We start from the raw sequence: 17,567 nt of genomic DNA, 5'->3' as shown, positions 1-17,567 counted from the left end.
ATCAAATTATATATTATGAAAGAACTGCGTGCAGTTTTTTGTATGCAGTTAAACCTTTGAATTCCATTTTTCTGGGAAGCTTTTTTTTTTTTTAAATTTTATTTATTTATTTGAGAGGCAGAGTTAAAGACAGTGAGAGGGAGAGACAGAGAAAGGTCTTCTGTCTGCTGGTTCACTCCCCAAATGGCTGCAGCAGCCGGAGCTGTGCCGATCCGAAGCCAGGAGCCAGGTGCTTCCTCTGGGTCTCCCACATGGGTGCAGGGGCCCAAGGACTTGAGCCATCTTCTGCTTTCCCAGGCCACAGCAGAGAGCTGGATTGGAAGAGGAGTAGCCGGAACTAGAACCGGCATGCATATGGGATGCCAGAGCCACAGGCAGAGGATTAACCTACTGTGCTACGGTGCAGGCCCCAGGAAGCTTTTTTTTTTTTTTTTAAGAAGATTTATTCATATGAAAGGCAGAGTGACAGAGAAAAGGAGATAGAGACACTAAGCGATCTTCTATCCACTGGTTGTCCCCAAATGGCTGCAAGGGCCAGGACTGGGCCAGGCTGTAGCCAGGAGTTCAGAATTCCATCTGGGTCTCCCATATGGGTAGCAGGGCCCCAAGCAGTTGGACCAACCTCCGCTGCTTTCCCAGCCACATTAGCAGGAAGCTACATTGGAACTGGAGCTCTAGTGTGAGAAGCCAGCATCGCAGGTGGCGGCTTAACCCATTGCATCATAATGGTTGTGCCTCAGTGAAGTTTTTGAAGTACCCTTGCACATACCGTTCTGTGAGGTTGCCTACAGCACTGCTTATGGTAATATGCTGCACAGGTTTGTAGCATGTAGCCTAGAAGGGTGGAAGTCTTGGATAAGGACACTCTGTGGAGGTCCCACAGTGATGCGGTTGCATAGTGATGAACTTTTCAGACCATATGCCCATCATACATGAAATTGTTCTGTTTCCAGAGTTCTGGGGGGAGGGGGAATGATCTATTATGTACGAGGTCTGCGGTACAAACCCTTGTCCATAGTAAGTGCTCAGTACTGTCAGTTTGTGTGGTATGTTGGAGCCAGGACTTTAACAGCTTTGGTTTTAGAGTTACATCCTGGAGCTAGAGATCTGGTCCCATCTCTTATTGGCTACGTGCCCTTGACTGGGTTGTCAACTTTTGTTCCTCATTTGCCAAATGGGAATAAAGCATCCTGGAGTGGAGGGAGGAGATAATGAGATGATGCGTGGGAGCCCTGGTGTGTCCTCTGTGAGCGGTGTTGCTGCTGTGTTGTCCTGGTGCTTTGAAGCAGTAGACCAGGAAAGACTTTGAGGGGTTTAGATGCAAACTGGCTTTTCCTGCCCAGACATCACGTGTTCCAGGACTTGATGCTGGCTAGTGTCTTGCTTCTTCTAATTCATCTTGCTCCTCCTCACAAAGCATGGATATCTGCCAAAGGTCAGCTGTTGGAGTGGTGTTTTATGTAATAGATTCTAATTTTTGAGATGATGGGTTTACTTAAAATTTTTTGTTTATTTGAAAAGTAGAGACACACAGGAGGAGACAGAAACAGATCTTCCCTCCGCTGAGTCCATCTCTCTCAATGCTCTTAACAGCCCAAACTGAATCGGGCTGAAGCCAGGAAGCTAGATCTCCTTCATGGGTGGTAGGGACCCAAGGACTTGAGCCATAGATTGCTCGCTCCCAGGGTGTGCATTATCAGGAAGCTGAATCGGAAGTGGAAGAGCCAGGATTTGAATCCAGCACTCCACTGTGGAATGCACACATCGCAGATGGCATCTTAACCCTTTGCTAACTGCCTGTCCCACAGTGGCTTGCTTTCAAGTGTCAGGAATTGAATGTTGCACTCGGATGAAACCTCAGGCAGGTGCGGCTCCCATTTTCCTGCACTGAGCCGACACCCTCCAGTTGCAATCCGACATCTTGTACCAAGGCTGAGGCCTTGCAGTAGCAAGTAGAGCAGGGTTCTTAGAAGTGAACACACAGAGCAAATTAACTTTCCAGTAGCTTTCAGTGTTAGGTGGAGCAGAGATGGACATTCGTGTACAACTCAGAAATATCTCCAGGGTAAAATACTAGTTCAGCTCCTAGAGCAGTTGGCTATTTCCGTTACCAAGCCTGGTAGCTGTCACTGCTGCCTGAGGCCTGATCCCTGGGGCCTTCCCCTTCTGTTCCTATCCAGGAATCTTGCTCTGATGAAGGAGAGGGCAGTGACCCTCTGCCAACCCCCCCCCCCCCCCCCGCCCTAGATGTCGGCTTGTGCGTCTACACTGGGAGGGCTTTGCAGCAGTGTAGGTACTTGTATTTGGAGTCTACAGAGAGACTGCAGGCAGCCCGTGAACCCTTTACACTATGGCTAAACTGTCCACAGGTGCGTTCCTGGGAGCACTGTGGACTCCGGTATGTCACCTGGAGCTTGCTGCCTTTAAGGGCACAAACGTTCTGTGCTATCAGTTGTTCAAGGTCCCAAAGTTGGACAGACACTTTGGGGCTCACAATGACTTTAGGTAGTGTGTGGATACATGCTTGATAGCTGAATAGCTATGTGGTTAATGTTAGAGAAAAGTAACTGGCACATCAGACCTGACATTTCCTAAATGCTTTTTCTCTGGGGGAGGCTAAGGCTTGCTTTTTAGGGCAGGTGACTTCATGTTAACTGAGCACAGGGGTGGGTTGGGGTTCAGAGTGAGAAACTGTGATCTGTCCCAACTCCCCACCAGGCACAGAGGAGCTAAGGTCCAGAGACGTTCAGGAGTTTCCTGCAGGGGCACTTCGGATGCCGGGGGCAGGGCTTCACTGCGGGGACAAGGAGGAACCCTGAGAAGGTCCCGCCTCACTCCCGGGCATGCGCCCTCAGCCTTGGGATGTACTTCTGCACAGTTTCGTGTTCCTGAAACTGGGTGCGTCTTCCACAGTCGTTTGCACTGTAGTTATTTGCTGAAAGCTGTTACTAAGTGCATAGTAGCTTAGAACTCAGTCGTGAGCCTTTCAGTATGTTTTCTCCTCGAATACAAATTGCATATGGAAGTTGGGATGTCTAATAAACCCACCAACTGAAAGAAAATCTGTCTCAGTGACATCTTAAGCCCTTTCCCACTCTCCTGATGGGGAATGGGTCATCATGACGGGAACAGACGTGAGCCCAGACCCAGCGTTGTCAATGCCACCCACTAGCTGCGTGTGCCTGCTCTCCAAAATCTGAAATCCTTGCACTTGACTGAGTGCCCTTCCCCAGCAGTGCCGTATAGAACCTTTCAAGAAGTAATAAGTCTGGATCCTCAACTGGAGGGAAGGAGGAACCGGCCTCCCCTGTTTCAAGGGACACTGGTCACTCCCTTGGATGCCACTGCATCTTGCTGGTTCCCCTGTGATGTGTTTTCACAGGCGGGCCTTCTGGCCTATTTTTTTTCCTGATGGTGAGCTTGGGATAAAAGTGTTTGAGAGTTTACAAGACAGCGTTGATGCTGGCCATTTTGTTCTAGCTGCACTGAAGATGGATGGATTCTAACTGTGGGTTACGGAAGCCAGGAGGAGGGGAGGGGGCTAGGCAAGGAGACACACCCCAAAGAACAGAGTAGCCTTTCTCAGGGAGCCAGGGTAATGCCTCTGCACCCTGCTCTCTGCTGTTACCAGGGCAGCAAAGAAGCCACCAGCACTTGGCCTTTAGAAGTGAAAATGGAGTAAATAAGCTAGAAAAGGTTGGAGAGAAAGAAAGCACCTAAGTGGGGGGTTATATGGAGCTATTTAGGAGGACAAAATCAGGAGCCACAAAGCGGCAGATGGGCTCGGGCCCTGCGTGGCCCTGCCAAGTGACCGCTGAGCAGCAGGCTTTAGAAGGTGCTCCCTGTGTGTCCCCGGGAGCAGTCACGGGGTGTTGCCCAGCCAAATGCTCAGGCCGTCTCTATGGCGCTGGAAGGAGGGCGGCGAGCCACGACCCTTCTCATTCTGCACTGGCTCCCCAGCCTCATGCAGTGGTTAAAAAAAGCAAGTGGAGAAAGAAAAGGTGACAGACGGGCTCGTTCTGTCTTTGCACAAAACAGGAGAATTTCTGTAAGAGTAAACGGTGTTTATTTTTTGTTTCGGTTTTTTTCAATCAAGTGGAATCGCTTACTTAAAAAAACAAAAAGTACCTCTTTTCTCCTTAAATACTACAGACAACCTTATTGTATCGCAGCAGACACCTAGAAACAAAACACTGGACCCACAGGAGAAAACTGGGCAATAAAAGCATCCGAAATTCCAGTCTGTTAGCCGGCAGCTCTCGACTCTACACAGAAGTGTCCCAAACCTATTGGATTTGACAAAAGTTTCTCAGGACTGGGGTGCTGGGAAAGTTGAACTCCTTTTAATGCTATTCCAATTGTTTTCTGCTTAGGGAAATTAAAGTCAATGCATCAAATGAAGACCCAAAGAAACATGTAAAAACTCGTTGGACTAGTATTCAGTATGTGAGATAATTACGTAATGACTTGTCCTCCTAGTTAACCTTGTCCTGGAATATATATAGGTTATTGGTAGCCGCCACTGCTATGATGTTTTCTGAGGGATGCCAAGCTGTATGCAAGATCTTTTTGCTAAAGTCCAGACTGTCGACGCTGATCTCGTCTTTTCTCCGCTTGCCTCCCACACACACTTTGCGGGGTTTGAGGATGGCCCGGGGTTTGCTGTTTTCCCTCGAGGCCTCCAGGGTCACGTCACGCTTGGTGTTGCGGTCGAACATCCTGAAGAAGTTGTTGTAGGAGCCCGTCATGATGACACTGCAGGACACAGAGGAAATAGGCAGTGACGGAGTATTAAGGAGAGAGGCAGCTACACCTATCCTGATCCTATCCTCCTGGGGCAAGCGACAGCTTACGGTGACTAGCTTATGGTACAGTTTGGGTACTGTCACTGCTGTCACCGTTAGCATCACTATGGGCAACGAGTTCTTTGGCTGGGCTTGGGAATAAAGGATGAGGCGAGCCTTCCTTGGTGTTGAGCTCAATGGATTCCTTCGGGTTCTTTGGCCTGGTGAACGGTCCAGTGGTTTTAACGATCTCAGCTCTGGCTACTTCCCAGTAGGACTGGGAGAGGAGAATGAGGCTCCCTTGGGAAAGCTATGGATATCTGTTTGTGCTGCAGGCAGGGCTGCGGGGTCGGGGGCGGGGGAACTCCTTGGCAGTGTGACTGCTGAGGTTCCACTGCACTCGCACAGTGGGATGTGTGCACAGTGTGCCCTGGGGGGTGGCTCACCCCCTTTCTAAGACTGGGCTCTGGCATCAGCCTTTTCAGAAGAGTCGCCTACACTATGGATGTCATCATGGTCTTACTCTGGGAGAGAATAAACATTCAAACTGTAAAAGGATCTGGGGTGGTGGAGTAAGATTTGTAGTAGTTGGACAGCAGGTGGTTGATGTGGCTGTACCCGTTTTCCGTTCTCAGGGATAGCGACACTGGTCAGGAGAGCAGTGACTGCCTGATGCCTCCTACAGGGAAGGTACGGGGTGTTTAGGGGTGACATTTCCCCCTGGCGGAGATGGTCCTTGGGCATTGGCAGGTGCTCCTCAAGTGCGAATGCATGGTGGCACCGCCTGTGAGGCAGGCTTGGCCTGCGGGCTGGTGACCTTCTAACTCGCTGATGAGGAGAGCTCACCAGCATCTGCTTTTCACCTGAGTGGGCCACGGCCAGGGGCATCTGCTTTTGGGTCCTTTGACTAATTAGCCTGGCGCTGCTGACAAAGGTGAGAAGTTGCTCCTCTGGCCCAAGAAACTGAGGCGGTGAATGGTGTCTCCTTGCTAGAGTGAACTGTTAGTACCTTGTCAGGCAGCGCTGAGGGCTGGCCTTCCAGAATCTCATTTCAACTTCTGTTATCTCATTGAGGGAATTACAAGGGAGAAGTAATTTGCACAGTGTCACGTCACTAATACGCGGCAAAGTCAGGCCTGAGCCCACGTGGAGCTGACTCCAGGGCCTGCGCAGCAAGTGCTTCGCCTGCACTGGTGTTCACCTCTCCCACCGTGACCCAGCCTATTGGTAGACAGGACAGAGTCTTCTCTTGGGCGAAACCTCAACTTTCTCTGAACCCAAAACAAAACAAAATAAAAGCTCTGAGTTGTGACATGGATCACAGGTGTCAAACTCAGAGCTTCTTTGGTCTCTGCTACTGTTGGGTCACGGTAGGAGAAGTGGGCCTGAGTGCACAGGGAGCCGGAGCCCCAGGGCCTGAAGCCTCAGACTCTGCAGCTGATGAACCTGGGCAGCTTATCTCAGCTCTCCAAGCCTCAGTTACCTCAGCTGTAAGGGTGAACTGTGGTCAGGCTGAAATAAGACGGGATATATGAAAGTGCGTGGTATACAGTAGGTCTCTTTTGAATGGAGGTTAAGGTGCAGGGGGAACTGGAGGAGTGGAAATAGCTATAAAAGCCTACTTCAAAAAATTCATGGAAAATGCAATTAGAAGATGAGTTTATTTTGGTGCAAACCTTAGTTTTTTCATGATGCACAAATTGCATGAACATTTTGAAGACCCTTTATATATACAATAAATTTCAAATATTTTTGGACCATGATGAACTTTTAATTCCATTTTCCACAAATCATCTGAATTACTCTCATAAAAATATCTATGAACAGCAATTTATGTATGTGAAAATATTGGGGATGCTTCTTTGCCCTTGGGGGTTTTTGGTCACAGCTGCTGGATAGTGTGAGTTCAGTCCTTTGCCACAGAGATTCCTTCAAGGCCTGAGCAGTAGGGGTTCATTTTGGGTCCATGCCCAAGAAAGCCAAGAGAGAGAAATCTGGTAGTTTGTAAGAGCTTGCGTCTGAGTGGCATGCCCCGAGATTTCCACGCTTCTGAATGTCGTAACTGGTACCACCTTCATCAAGGAACTACATCAGTCCCCGGGAGCACGCACGTGGCTCCTGTGGCAATCAGATAATCATCTTGTATTTGTGAAACCAAAACCAAACTACCAGGAGGCCATAGGAGGTACTGTTGAAGTCAAAGGGCTCACAACAGTCAGAAATCCCACTAAGGGAATGTGATAAATGAGGTGGACTGGAATTCGGTTAATGACCCTCCTGAGCCTTTTGCCAGGTCTACACCAGCAGCTTCAAGGATAATTTTTAATTTATTTTGCATTAATTGGCAGAGTTCAGACTGGAAGATGCTGGTGAATTCTTAGTTACCTTCCTGTGGGCATACTGACCTAGCTCTGGGGTACCTTGCATATAAAAAGCAGGACCTCACTGTTGACATACAACTGTCACCTGTGCGAGTCCTTGAGGATCCGACTGCTCCCGTCCTCACAGTCCTGGCCTCGTGGATCCACAGTGACCCACATGACACATCCTAGCCAGGCCTTGGGCCCCAATCTCCCTTCAGCTATACCACACAAGGATAAACTGCCCAAGGCCTTTTCAAGGAGGGTCTGTGTCTGGAAGGTCCCCTGGCCCGAGAGCCTTCCTTACCTGTCTGATCCGTTCCACACACACTCAAATTTATCAAAAATGCAGTCGTTTTCGTAGAGGGAGCACAGCTTGCTGCGGAGGTAGTCATGCACCTGGGGAGGAAGGAGAGCAAACACAGTCACTTACAGAGCACTGTTCCCCGAACACCGCCTCTTCTCACGTCGGCCGTGAGTGCTGGCAGTGTACACGTGTCTGGAACCTGACGGCCCCGGGTCTGAATCCAGGGCAGGCCTTTTTAGCTGTGGGATGCCAGGGTAGCTTGCTGAGCTTCTCCTGTGGCCAGTGTGGGTTAAGTAAACTTGCTGTGTAGACACTGGTGTAGAGCAGGACCCGATGATAGAGTCTTGTTTTCAAATTAATTTTCTCAAGGGCATTATAACATTCATTCATCCAGTCTTTTATTAGGCAAACATGTATTGAGTGCCTGCAGTCCACTTGGGATACAGCTGTGAATAGAAAGGACTGTTTGACCAATTAAATATACAGGTTCCTCAGCAATTAAATTTACTTTTGTGCAAAAAATTTTTGGGAGCCAGTGTTGTGCTGTGTTAGGTGAAGCTGCTGACTGTAAGGCCAGCATCCCCTATGGGTGCCGGCTTGAGTCCCAGCTGCTCCACTTGTAATTCAGATCCCTGCTAGTGCTCCTGGGAAAGCAGTGGAGGATGGCCCAAGTGCTTGTGTCCCTGCACCTAGTTGGGAGACCCAGATGAAGCTCCTGGCTTCAGCCTGGTGAAGGCTTGGCCAATGTGGCCATTTGGAGGAGTGAAACAGCACATGGAAAATCATTCAATCAATCACTCTGTTTCTCTCCCTCTCCTACTCCTCTCTGTGTAACTCTGCCTTTAGAATATTTTCATAATGTACATTTTCTATGAACTTTTTTTTAAAAAATTGATTTATTTCATTGGACAGGCAGAGTTACAGAGAGGCAGAGGCAAAGGGAGAAATCATCCATCCACTGGTTCACTCCCCAAATGGCAGCAACAGCTGGAGCTGAGCTTCTTCCATTTCTCCCATGTGGGTGCAGGGGCCCAAGGACTTGGGCCATCTCCAACTGCTTTCCCAGGCCATAGCAGAGAGCTGGACAGGAAGTGGAGCAGCCAGGACTCAAACCGGCGCCCCTAGGAGATGTCGGCACTGCGGGTGGCGGCTTTACCTGCTACGCCACAGCACCGGCCCCTTTCCACGAACTTCTTGAAGAGCCCTCATATATCAGGTGTTTCAGATGGTGATAAAATGATAACGCAGTCTCGGTGCAGAGGCCTGCAGGGAATGAGCGAGCCACAGTGATACCGGAGTGGAAGCTTATTGAAGCAGAGGGTACAGCTCATGCAGAGGCTCCGAGGCAGGAGTCCTGGCCCCGGGAGTGCGGCAGAGCGGTGGTGAGAGAGCAGATGGCCAGTTCGCGTAGTGCCCTCTGTTCCGAGTTAGGTGAAGAGACATCACCGAAAACATCCCTGAGCCTGTGGTGCTGGGATAGATTCTAACAGTGAAAGGGCAAAGGCAAGGAGGCCAGCCGTCCTCCGGGTGCTAGATGATGATCTTTAGGTGGTGGTGAGAATAGAGGTGGGAAGAGGTCAGATGCTCGGATCTGCTCTGAGGTGTGAAGGGAGAAGCCGGAGCCAAGGACAGTCCCTGGGTCTTCCCTCTGAGCATGCGGGAGAGGGAGGCACCGTGCTCATTTTTGGGTATGACAGTTGGAGCTGTCTCTGCGTGTGGGGCTGCCCTGTGCACTCTGAGCTCAGAGGTGAGGCCCGGGAGGAGGTGGCAGGTTTCCTTGGCGCTTCGCTTTTCCAGTGCAGCTGAGAGCAAGGAACGCAGGGCAATAACTGGGAAACACTATAGCATTGTGGGAGGGCAGCTTGGGAGTTGTTGGAGAGGAATCTCAAATAAAGCTGGCTAGCATGGTTAGGTATTTTTCTCCAGCTGTGTTCCACAACTCAGGTGTAGACGCTAAGCAGACCAATGAATACGGCTCAGAGGTTGCTAACTTGGGTTCTTTTTTTGAGTGTTATCCCCCTGGAGCCCACCAGCAGAGGTGGCAGTGACATTGGGCATCTGTAGTATGCCAGCTCCTCCATGGCCAGGGCTTCTGTCCACAAAATCTCATTTAGTCTCCAAATCTATCTTAGACTGTAGGCACTATCATTGTCTCCACCTTCATGCAGCACCAAGCCCAGGGCAATGGTACCACTTGTCCATGAACTCACAGGAAGGACAATGTCAGGATGGGAACTGAACCCTGGTATTTGCATTCTGAAATACTGCAGAAATTTGCCTGATGAACCTCAGCTAAGAGTTTCAGCCCTGAACAGGAGCTGTGCTAATGGACATGGCTGAAGCCAAGACAGTCAGAATGGAGTGCGGGCAGAGGGATATAATGAGTCATGGTTCAGTTTCCCTTTGCTTGCAGCCTGGGCTCCCTCTCCTGCCTGACCCCAAGTGTTCTCCTGGAGGCTGAGCTCAGAGGCTCATTGTGTGCTTAGTATTGGCAAAGAAATGAGGTCAAATTCCTCCTCTGTTCTATTAGATGGTTTGAGTATTTGGAAAGCTCTCTGAATTATTTGGACAGTGCAAGTATTTTAACTCTGCAAATGAACTCCCTCCACCTTTCCTCCTCCTTTCTCAAACAGTTGCAGGCCTGGTCAGGATAACTGCCGCAGTGCTAGGGTGACAAGGGGATGTCAGGGTGAGTTTGCTCTCTGCCTTTAGGGAGGAGTCTCTGCTAGACCTTGACCTCTCTGCCCCCTGGGGGAGGTCAGTGAGTTCAGGTTTTTAAACAGCCCAGTGGCCAGTTTTTCTAAGGCCCGGCTTCATCTGCCCTCTTTCCCCATTCACTTTGGGCATTTTGTCTTTTAGAAGCAGCACAGCTGAGTAGTAAGTGTGCACTTGTGTGTGCTTTGGGAGTGTGGACCCATTATCAGGAATCATATTGCCGAGAACTTTCTAAATCACTCGTTTTGCAGGAAACCCATGCATGCACATTATTTCTGATCCACAGCACCTGTGGTCTGGGGCGCTCCTGACTGTGTTGCATGTGCTGCTATTGTTGACAAGCAAGCAGAGCACTGAGGCCAACCAGATGGACCTTCCTCCACCAGAGGCAAGAGTAAGGTAAGGGACACGCATTAACTGTTAGACCATGGAGCAAGGGAGAACTTAGCACTCATGGTATTTGGTGCTTCTTTCTCCATGTTCCAAGTATTATTCCTTTCCTCTGATTCTATTAACTTGTATGTGGATTGTCGACATGAAAACACAGTGGTTCTGGAATTATTGACTTGTGTAAGTGGCGTCAAGAATGAGGGAACTTCAGAATCATTCTTGATAATGGTTTGAAATTGTGCATCTCTTCATAAGGCACGTTATGACCCATGACGACTCCTTACACTTAGTAGATAGCTTATTCTTGCAGGTGAGGCCTCATGAGTGCAATCAGTGTTTGTTAGATTGTAGGAGCCTCCAAAGGCCAGATACAGGTTGAATATCCCTTATCTGAAATGTTTCAGATTTCGGAATACTTGCAATACATAATGAGATACCTTCGAGAGGGAGCCCATGTCTGAACACGAAATTCATTACACCTATACAACACGTGTATTTCAAAATAATTTTGTGCCTGTAGAACAGTTTGGATACTTGAAGTCAGGTGTAGAATTTGTTTTAACATTCATTTATTTTTACATTCATTTGAAAAGCAGAAACAGAGATTGATGCTATCTGCTGCTTTACTTCCCAAATATCCACCACAGCAGGGCTGGGCCAGGCTGAAGCCAAGAGCCTGAAATGCCTTCTGCGTCTCCCATGTAGGTGGCAGGGGCCAAGTACTTGAGCCTTCACCTGCTGTCTCCAAAGGTAGCATCAGCAGGAAGCTGGCTCAGAAGTGGAGGAGGTGGGATGTGAAGATGGGTGGCCCAAGCAGCATGTTAACTGTGGTGCCACATACCCACCCTGGTATTTTCTACTTGGGGCATCTCTTTGTCTCTCTGTCCTTCAAATAAAATGAAACTATAATTTCTAATATAGCTCCAGAAGACACTCCTTGGATCAGAGTTTACTATTTTTATACAGCATGATTATCCCTCCATATTCAGAGGAGATGGGTTTCAGGAGCTATTCAGGATACCAACTCCATGGATGCAAAAGTCCCTTCTATAAAATGTTTTTTTCATGTAATCTATACACATCCTCCCATAGGGTTTAAATGAGCTCTAGCTGATGGCTTGAAAGCTATGAAAATAATTGTTAGGCTGCATGGCTTAGCAAATCATGACAAGAAAGGAAAGTCTGTATATGTTGAGCACTGGTGCAACTTTACAATATTGGCAACGAGAGGTTGATTCAGGGTACAGATCCGAGTGGATGTGCAGAGCTAACTGTAGTGTGTATTACCATCTTTGGAACAGTATGTAACTCCATTAACCTGCTTTGAGGCATGCATCTAAAGATGCTTCCTGAAGCTAAAATAAGGTAAAATGTGGTATTTCACTGTATGTGCTATGAACCCTGTTTGTTAGTGTTTGGCAAAGATAATTTCTAACTCTACCAACCCCTTGCCACCAGGTGTCCTAAATCTCCTCTTGGCTAGGGAAGGCTGTGCAGTGGGCCACACCTCTGTCAATGTCACCCACACTCGGGCTGCCTTTCCCAAGGCCCTCTGTTACAACACCAGTGGATTGTCTCAGGCACCTGGACAGGGTGACTATCTGTGTACTTTGAAAAGATCATGGAAAACGAAATTCAAAGATAAATGGAGTTCAACATTTTTCTAATGTGCATTTCTATGAATGTCTGAAGAACCCTGTTGTACTGATCCTAGTCCTGGACTGCAGGTGACAGGGAACTGAGCTGTAAAGTTGGAGTAAGATTCAGGAGACAATGGGACTGTAAATACACAGGTGATGCTCTCTGTATCATGTGGGCAGCAGAACCACCCCACTTCTGGTTCCTGGGTTTCCTCACAGTGTCCTCTGGAGCTCATGGTGGCGTCAAAGTCTCAACCTCCTCTCTAAACTTTTCCTCCTCCTTGAAAAGACTAACTTGGCTCTCCCCTGAGGGTAGTCAAAGGTGGGGGGGGCTGGGGGTTTTTTGTTTCATTCCCTGTGCTAAGGTAGGTACATCAAGGAGCCCACCTACCCCACCTAACAATTGTTTTCAAAGGCGCTGAGGACTTGAAACAAAGTCATGTCCTCAAACTTGCAGTCAGTGAAAGTGAGTCTTCGCTCATTCCCTCAACAGATTTAGCATCTCCATCTCTCCAGTGTTGGTGTTCCTGTTGTCATGCTTGGTGGTTCTGATGATCTGATCTCAGATACTTTGTCTCATCATATTCAATGAGCCTTGTTCATATTATGAACCCTGTCATTATTATACCTGTACCTGCTGAACTATTGCATGCTATTGCAACTTCCTGTCTCTTTAATTCTCTCCCTCTAGTATCAGTTTTGAAAATCCACTATTTTCCTTAGAATCAACAATTCTTTCAGTGTTAGTCACTCCCTTAACATTTATGTTCTACAAACTTCTCTTTCCTCTCCCTTGGCAAAATCCCATCAACTGGTTATACATAACCTCCTGCCCCAAGCAGGTGAATATGGCTAGGAAGAAACAGATAATCATACCATTTAGTCTCACTTTAAAACAACAATATAAACCTCTAGGGGGTACCTGAGCAACCCTTCAATATTCCCTTCTTTTGGGTGACTATTTTATACTTTTTCCTCCCTCTTAAGAAGCTCATACCTTGTTTCTCATTTTACTAAGCAAATGTAAGCAGTAAGAAAATATCTGTTTCCATCACAAAATTCATAAATTAGCACCTGTAGCTATATGTGAGGATATTTCAAAAATTCATGGAACAATAGAACTGAAAGACTATTTTGGCATAAATAATTTTCAAATCCATGCATAGCTTTTGTATAATGTTCCCTATGATTTTTTTTGAAGACCCAGGTTTAAATTTTCTTTTGGACCAAAAGTTACATTATCCATGAATTACATTATCCATGAACGTTTTTGAAGTGCCCAGTACACCAGTCCCTTTTCCTTTCCGAGATGGTAACTTACCCTTCTTGCCATCTAAGGCCAATTCTCTCACTCCCCTGTAAGACTTTTTCAGTCATCTCTTTTTACCAGCTTCATCTCTATGAGCATAAAACATCCTCTAGCCTCTATCCTGTTCCTGCTGCCACCTTAACTTTCTGTTGTCCTTCAGAACCACATGTGTTCAAAGAGTAGTGTTTCTTCCTACGGCCACCTCTGTCCCCACAGTAATCAGATACTCATTTACCTCAGTCTACTCACTCCTCCCTTTGCTAAATGTATGGTAATCTGCACATTCCTAAATGCAGTGGTCATCGAGCAACAGCTTATTTTGGCAATGTACCTGGATGTAGTCATACACACTACTCAAAATCAGCAACAGCATTTACAGCTGGTGAATTCTTTCCAAACTTGAGATGCTAACTTCCCCCTCTTCCCCTCCCCGCCTCTGTTGACACATCCTCTGGACACCAGGGCCCTAGGTTCTGCTCTCTTCTCTAATTCTCTAATTACACTCATTGCCTGGGAGATCTCATCCAGGCCCATAGCTTTATATGCTCTATACACACACACACACACACATGCACACGTATCATATGTATGCCTCTGGATGCAAGATAAGCAGAATTACACTCAACTGTCTACTTGTCATTTCTGGATGTTTAATTGACGTAACATGTCCAAAACCTAACTCTCGATTTTCAACTGTACTTTTCTGATTGCCAAGAGCAAAAAATCCTGGAGTGATCCTCGCTGCTGTTTTTTACCTTACATCTCAAAAAAAAAAAAAAAAGTCTTAATATCCATTTGGCTTTACCTTGGAGATACAGCGAGAATCTGGCCACTTCCATTGCTAGCATATTCATTTAAACCCCTGCCAGCACTGTTCAGTAAATTTGTACCTATTCTCACAATCTTATTTTTTGTTTTTATATATATGAAAGTCAGTCACCTAGAGTAAGGGAGTGAGACAGAGAATGGGAGAAAGAGAGTGGGAGAGAAAGTCAATTTACATCCGCTGGTGTAGTCCCAAAGTGGCTGCCAGGGCCAGGGTAGAACCAGGCTGAAGCCAGGAGCTGGAAGCTTCAGCCAGGTCTCCCACCTGGGTACAGGGGCTCAACTACCTGAGCCAACCTGTGCAGCTTTCCCAGGTGCACCAGGAGGCAGCTGGTACAGACATGGGGCAACCAGAACTTGAACCAGGGCCCCCATGGGATGCCGGCATTGCAGGAGGTTGCTTTACCCACCCTGCCACACAATGTCAGCCCCGGTTCTCCTGATCTTAACCCCGGTTTTCTCTGAAGTTTTTCCTCAGCACAAGTACACTGTTGAAAATGCTAGCTGAGGATGAAATTGAGTTAGGTGGTGGTGATGATTCTATGACTTCATGAATCTCCTGAAACCCACTAAATTGTGTACTTTGGAAGGGTGAATATTATGTATGGACAATATCAAGAAAAACCAGCAGGTCAAATCTTTCTAGAAAATTCCACCCTGCTTCTTTTTAACTGACTAAAGAGATCTTAAAACAAGATCAGTTTATCCTAGCCCTTTGCTCTTGGCTTCAGTGTCTTCATACCTGGAATTAACTTCTTTAAACCCTGTCTACCTCAAAATCTGGTCTTCTGTTTTCAAGAAAACTATTCTACATAGTGCCCAGTCCTGTGTTGCTTTTGTCACTGCACCTGCCATCATCTACCTGATGCCTAAGTCAAAAACTCCACATGCTCTTCCTGAGTCCTCTGCACCCCCACCCCCTTCCACCCCATGCCACTGTCCCAGTCCAGACTTCAACCGTCTTCTATCTAAATGTGGCACGTAGCAGAGTGAAATGTATGGTACAGTGCCCAATATCATTTCCTGTGGGCAAACCTTTAACACAGCCCCCCACTGGACTCAGTACAAAGACAGAACAACCGCATCTGTAAATAACCCGGCACCATCTATGGGATCAGGCCCTTAGCGGCATTTCCGGGTTCCTCTTCCCACCCTGGTGTCCCATATTCAAGGAACACACATTCCCCCCGACGGCTGGTCTTTGAAATACTATTGTATCTAGTTCATGGCGGTCAAGACTCAGCTAAGGGTCACCTCTTCAGGACAGCCTTTCTCCCATGGGCTCAGTAGCGTCCCTCGCATCATTCTGAGTTCAATTCCTGTTGGTCGTCTGACTTCTCTGCCATTGAGACACGCACCACGCTTCTCCTGTTTACAATATCCAGCCCTCAGTAAGTTTTCAACCCACACGGGTTACCTTGAATTCTAGCCTCTGCATGTGTGCCCTTATCTCCCAGTACTGTGTTATTGACCGCATCATTACGTACCGCCTCTCAGTACATAATTTACGTAATCGTTAGGCACTTTCCTTCTGCCTATGAACTGTGGCAGTTAGAGGCTGACTTCGAAACCCACAAAGGGAGTGCTCAGTACATGTAGGGGCAAGTGGCGCTCTGTACCTGGTAGGTCTCAATGGGGCGATTTTCCATGTTGAGATCCCAGACTTTAACGGTGAGATAGTCCCTGGTCATGATATACCTCCCACTGTGGCTAAACTTGACATCCGAAATCGAAGAGATAATTTCAGAGAAAAATGATCTGTTGCTTGGATCTTCCGGCTCTTCAAAAACTGTAGAACAACAGGGAAACAAAAGCAGAAGTGAATGAATTTAGTACATCCGTATTAACCAACTCTAACACGTCTGGACCAGCTAGAAAGCCGATAGTCTAACTTAGACTGCCGTAGGGCTGGTGTTTGCAGAATGTCAGCACATTGCTGATGGAACTGGCAGACCCTAGTGACAGAAAAAGCTTGTCACTAGTTTCTGTGTTTCCTTTCTCATGGAGGGCCTGGCACGGGACCGGTCCCATCGCCAGATCTAGCCCTGTTTCTGGATCTATGTCTTTAACTTGTTTCACATTTTCCCCAGTCTCTGCACATAGCAAACATGGAGACAGCTTAGACGGGTAAATGTTTCATAGTTTTATTGAGCTAATTCACATCTCATAAAATACAAGCTTGTAAAGTTTAGTGGTTGGTAGTATGATCTAAATGTAGAACATTTGCCTTATCCCCACACCTCCCGTTACTGTCCATTCTGGAAGCAAATGCCAATCTGCTAGGATCAGAGGATATGTAGTCAATCCTGACTGCTTTCACTTTGCTGATTTTCAGAAACCATCCATGTGGTCGCACGTGTGTGCACTTGATTCTTTTTTAAGGCTGGGAAGTAGTCTGTTGTGTGGATATACCCCATTTCATTTATCCATTCATCACTGGATGAGTCTTTGGGTTATTTTGAACAATACTCCTGTGAATATTTATGGACACACATTTTCATTCCTCTTAGGTTATGGTTGGGTCTCAGATGTGTGACTGTGTCCCAGGTCTCCTTTTATGTAAAGCATGGCTGCAGTGTCTTCCCGGTGTGTCGTCTGTTCTGATTTGTAGGCTCTATCTTTCAAATAGCTTTTGATTTCTACATACAGGAAAAAAAGTATGATATCAAAGCCTATTAGAAGCTGTCTCTAGTTCTTCCTTCTACCTTGACTTTTAAATTGTGTGTATAGAATGTATTTTGATATTGCCAATTTCTATACATTGCCTAATTTTTCCTTCTTCATTTATCTGAAATTTCCTAGATTCATATACTTCATTTGCTACCTCTGATCACAAGCCATCTTTCTCAAAAGCCCTATCATATTTGGTTTAGTCATTGACTATTTGCTCGGGTACTCTCTCATAGTGGAGCTATCAACCACTTGGCATATTATTCTTTCACAATTCCTAAGTTTATATTTCCAACTAGATTGTAAGCTTCTAGAGGCCAGGAGTTGAGTCTTATTTATCTTTATAGTTAGAATCTTATCCACACAGGCTCAGTAAATATTTGTTGCTTGATTGGGACCAAAGTCCGATAAATTAGCTACTTCTTTGCTCAGCCTCTATTATTTTTGACCTACAGAAATGGGAACTGCATATGATTCCACTTCATAGAAGTTTCAGTCCCCATGCTATACTGAGCTACACACCAGCCTGCAGGTTACCCTGCCCACTCTTCCTCCAAGGCTGCTGCT

At 47.0% G+C, this 17,567-nt stretch overlaps 1 protein-coding gene across 2 annotated transcripts in view; it reads right to left on the bottom strand.

Moving 5' to 3' along the window:
• Window positions 1-4,049: 4,049 nt before the first annotated feature.
• PPP2R2B (protein phosphatase 2 regulatory subunit Bbeta) overlaps window positions 4,050-17,567 on the bottom strand; it is a 298,479-nt gene continuing 284,961 nt past the window's right edge. For both annotated transcript variants that reach the window (XM_062189731.1, XM_062189730.1), the window contains exons 8-10: window positions 15,950-16,119; window positions 7,452-7,543; window positions 4,050-4,755 (exon numbers count right to left, since the gene is read on the bottom strand). In XM_062189731.1, coding sequence (XP_062045715.1) covers window positions 4,476-4,755; window positions 7,452-7,543; window positions 15,950-16,119 — 542 coding nt within the window. In that variant the 3' untranslated portion in view covers window positions 4,050-4,475. The remainder of the gene's footprint in view (window positions 4,756-7,451; window positions 7,544-15,949; window positions 16,120-17,567) is intronic.

This window comes from Lepus europaeus, chromosome 4 (genome assembly GCF_033115175.1).
Source record: "Lepus europaeus isolate LE1 chromosome 4, mLepTim1.pri, whole genome shotgun sequence".
NCBI lineage: Eukaryota > Metazoa > Chordata > Mammalia > Lagomorpha > Leporidae > Lepus > Lepus europaeus.
The sequence above is the reverse complement of the archived record's forward strand: the minus strand, read 5'-3'. Positions and strand labels throughout refer to the sequence as shown.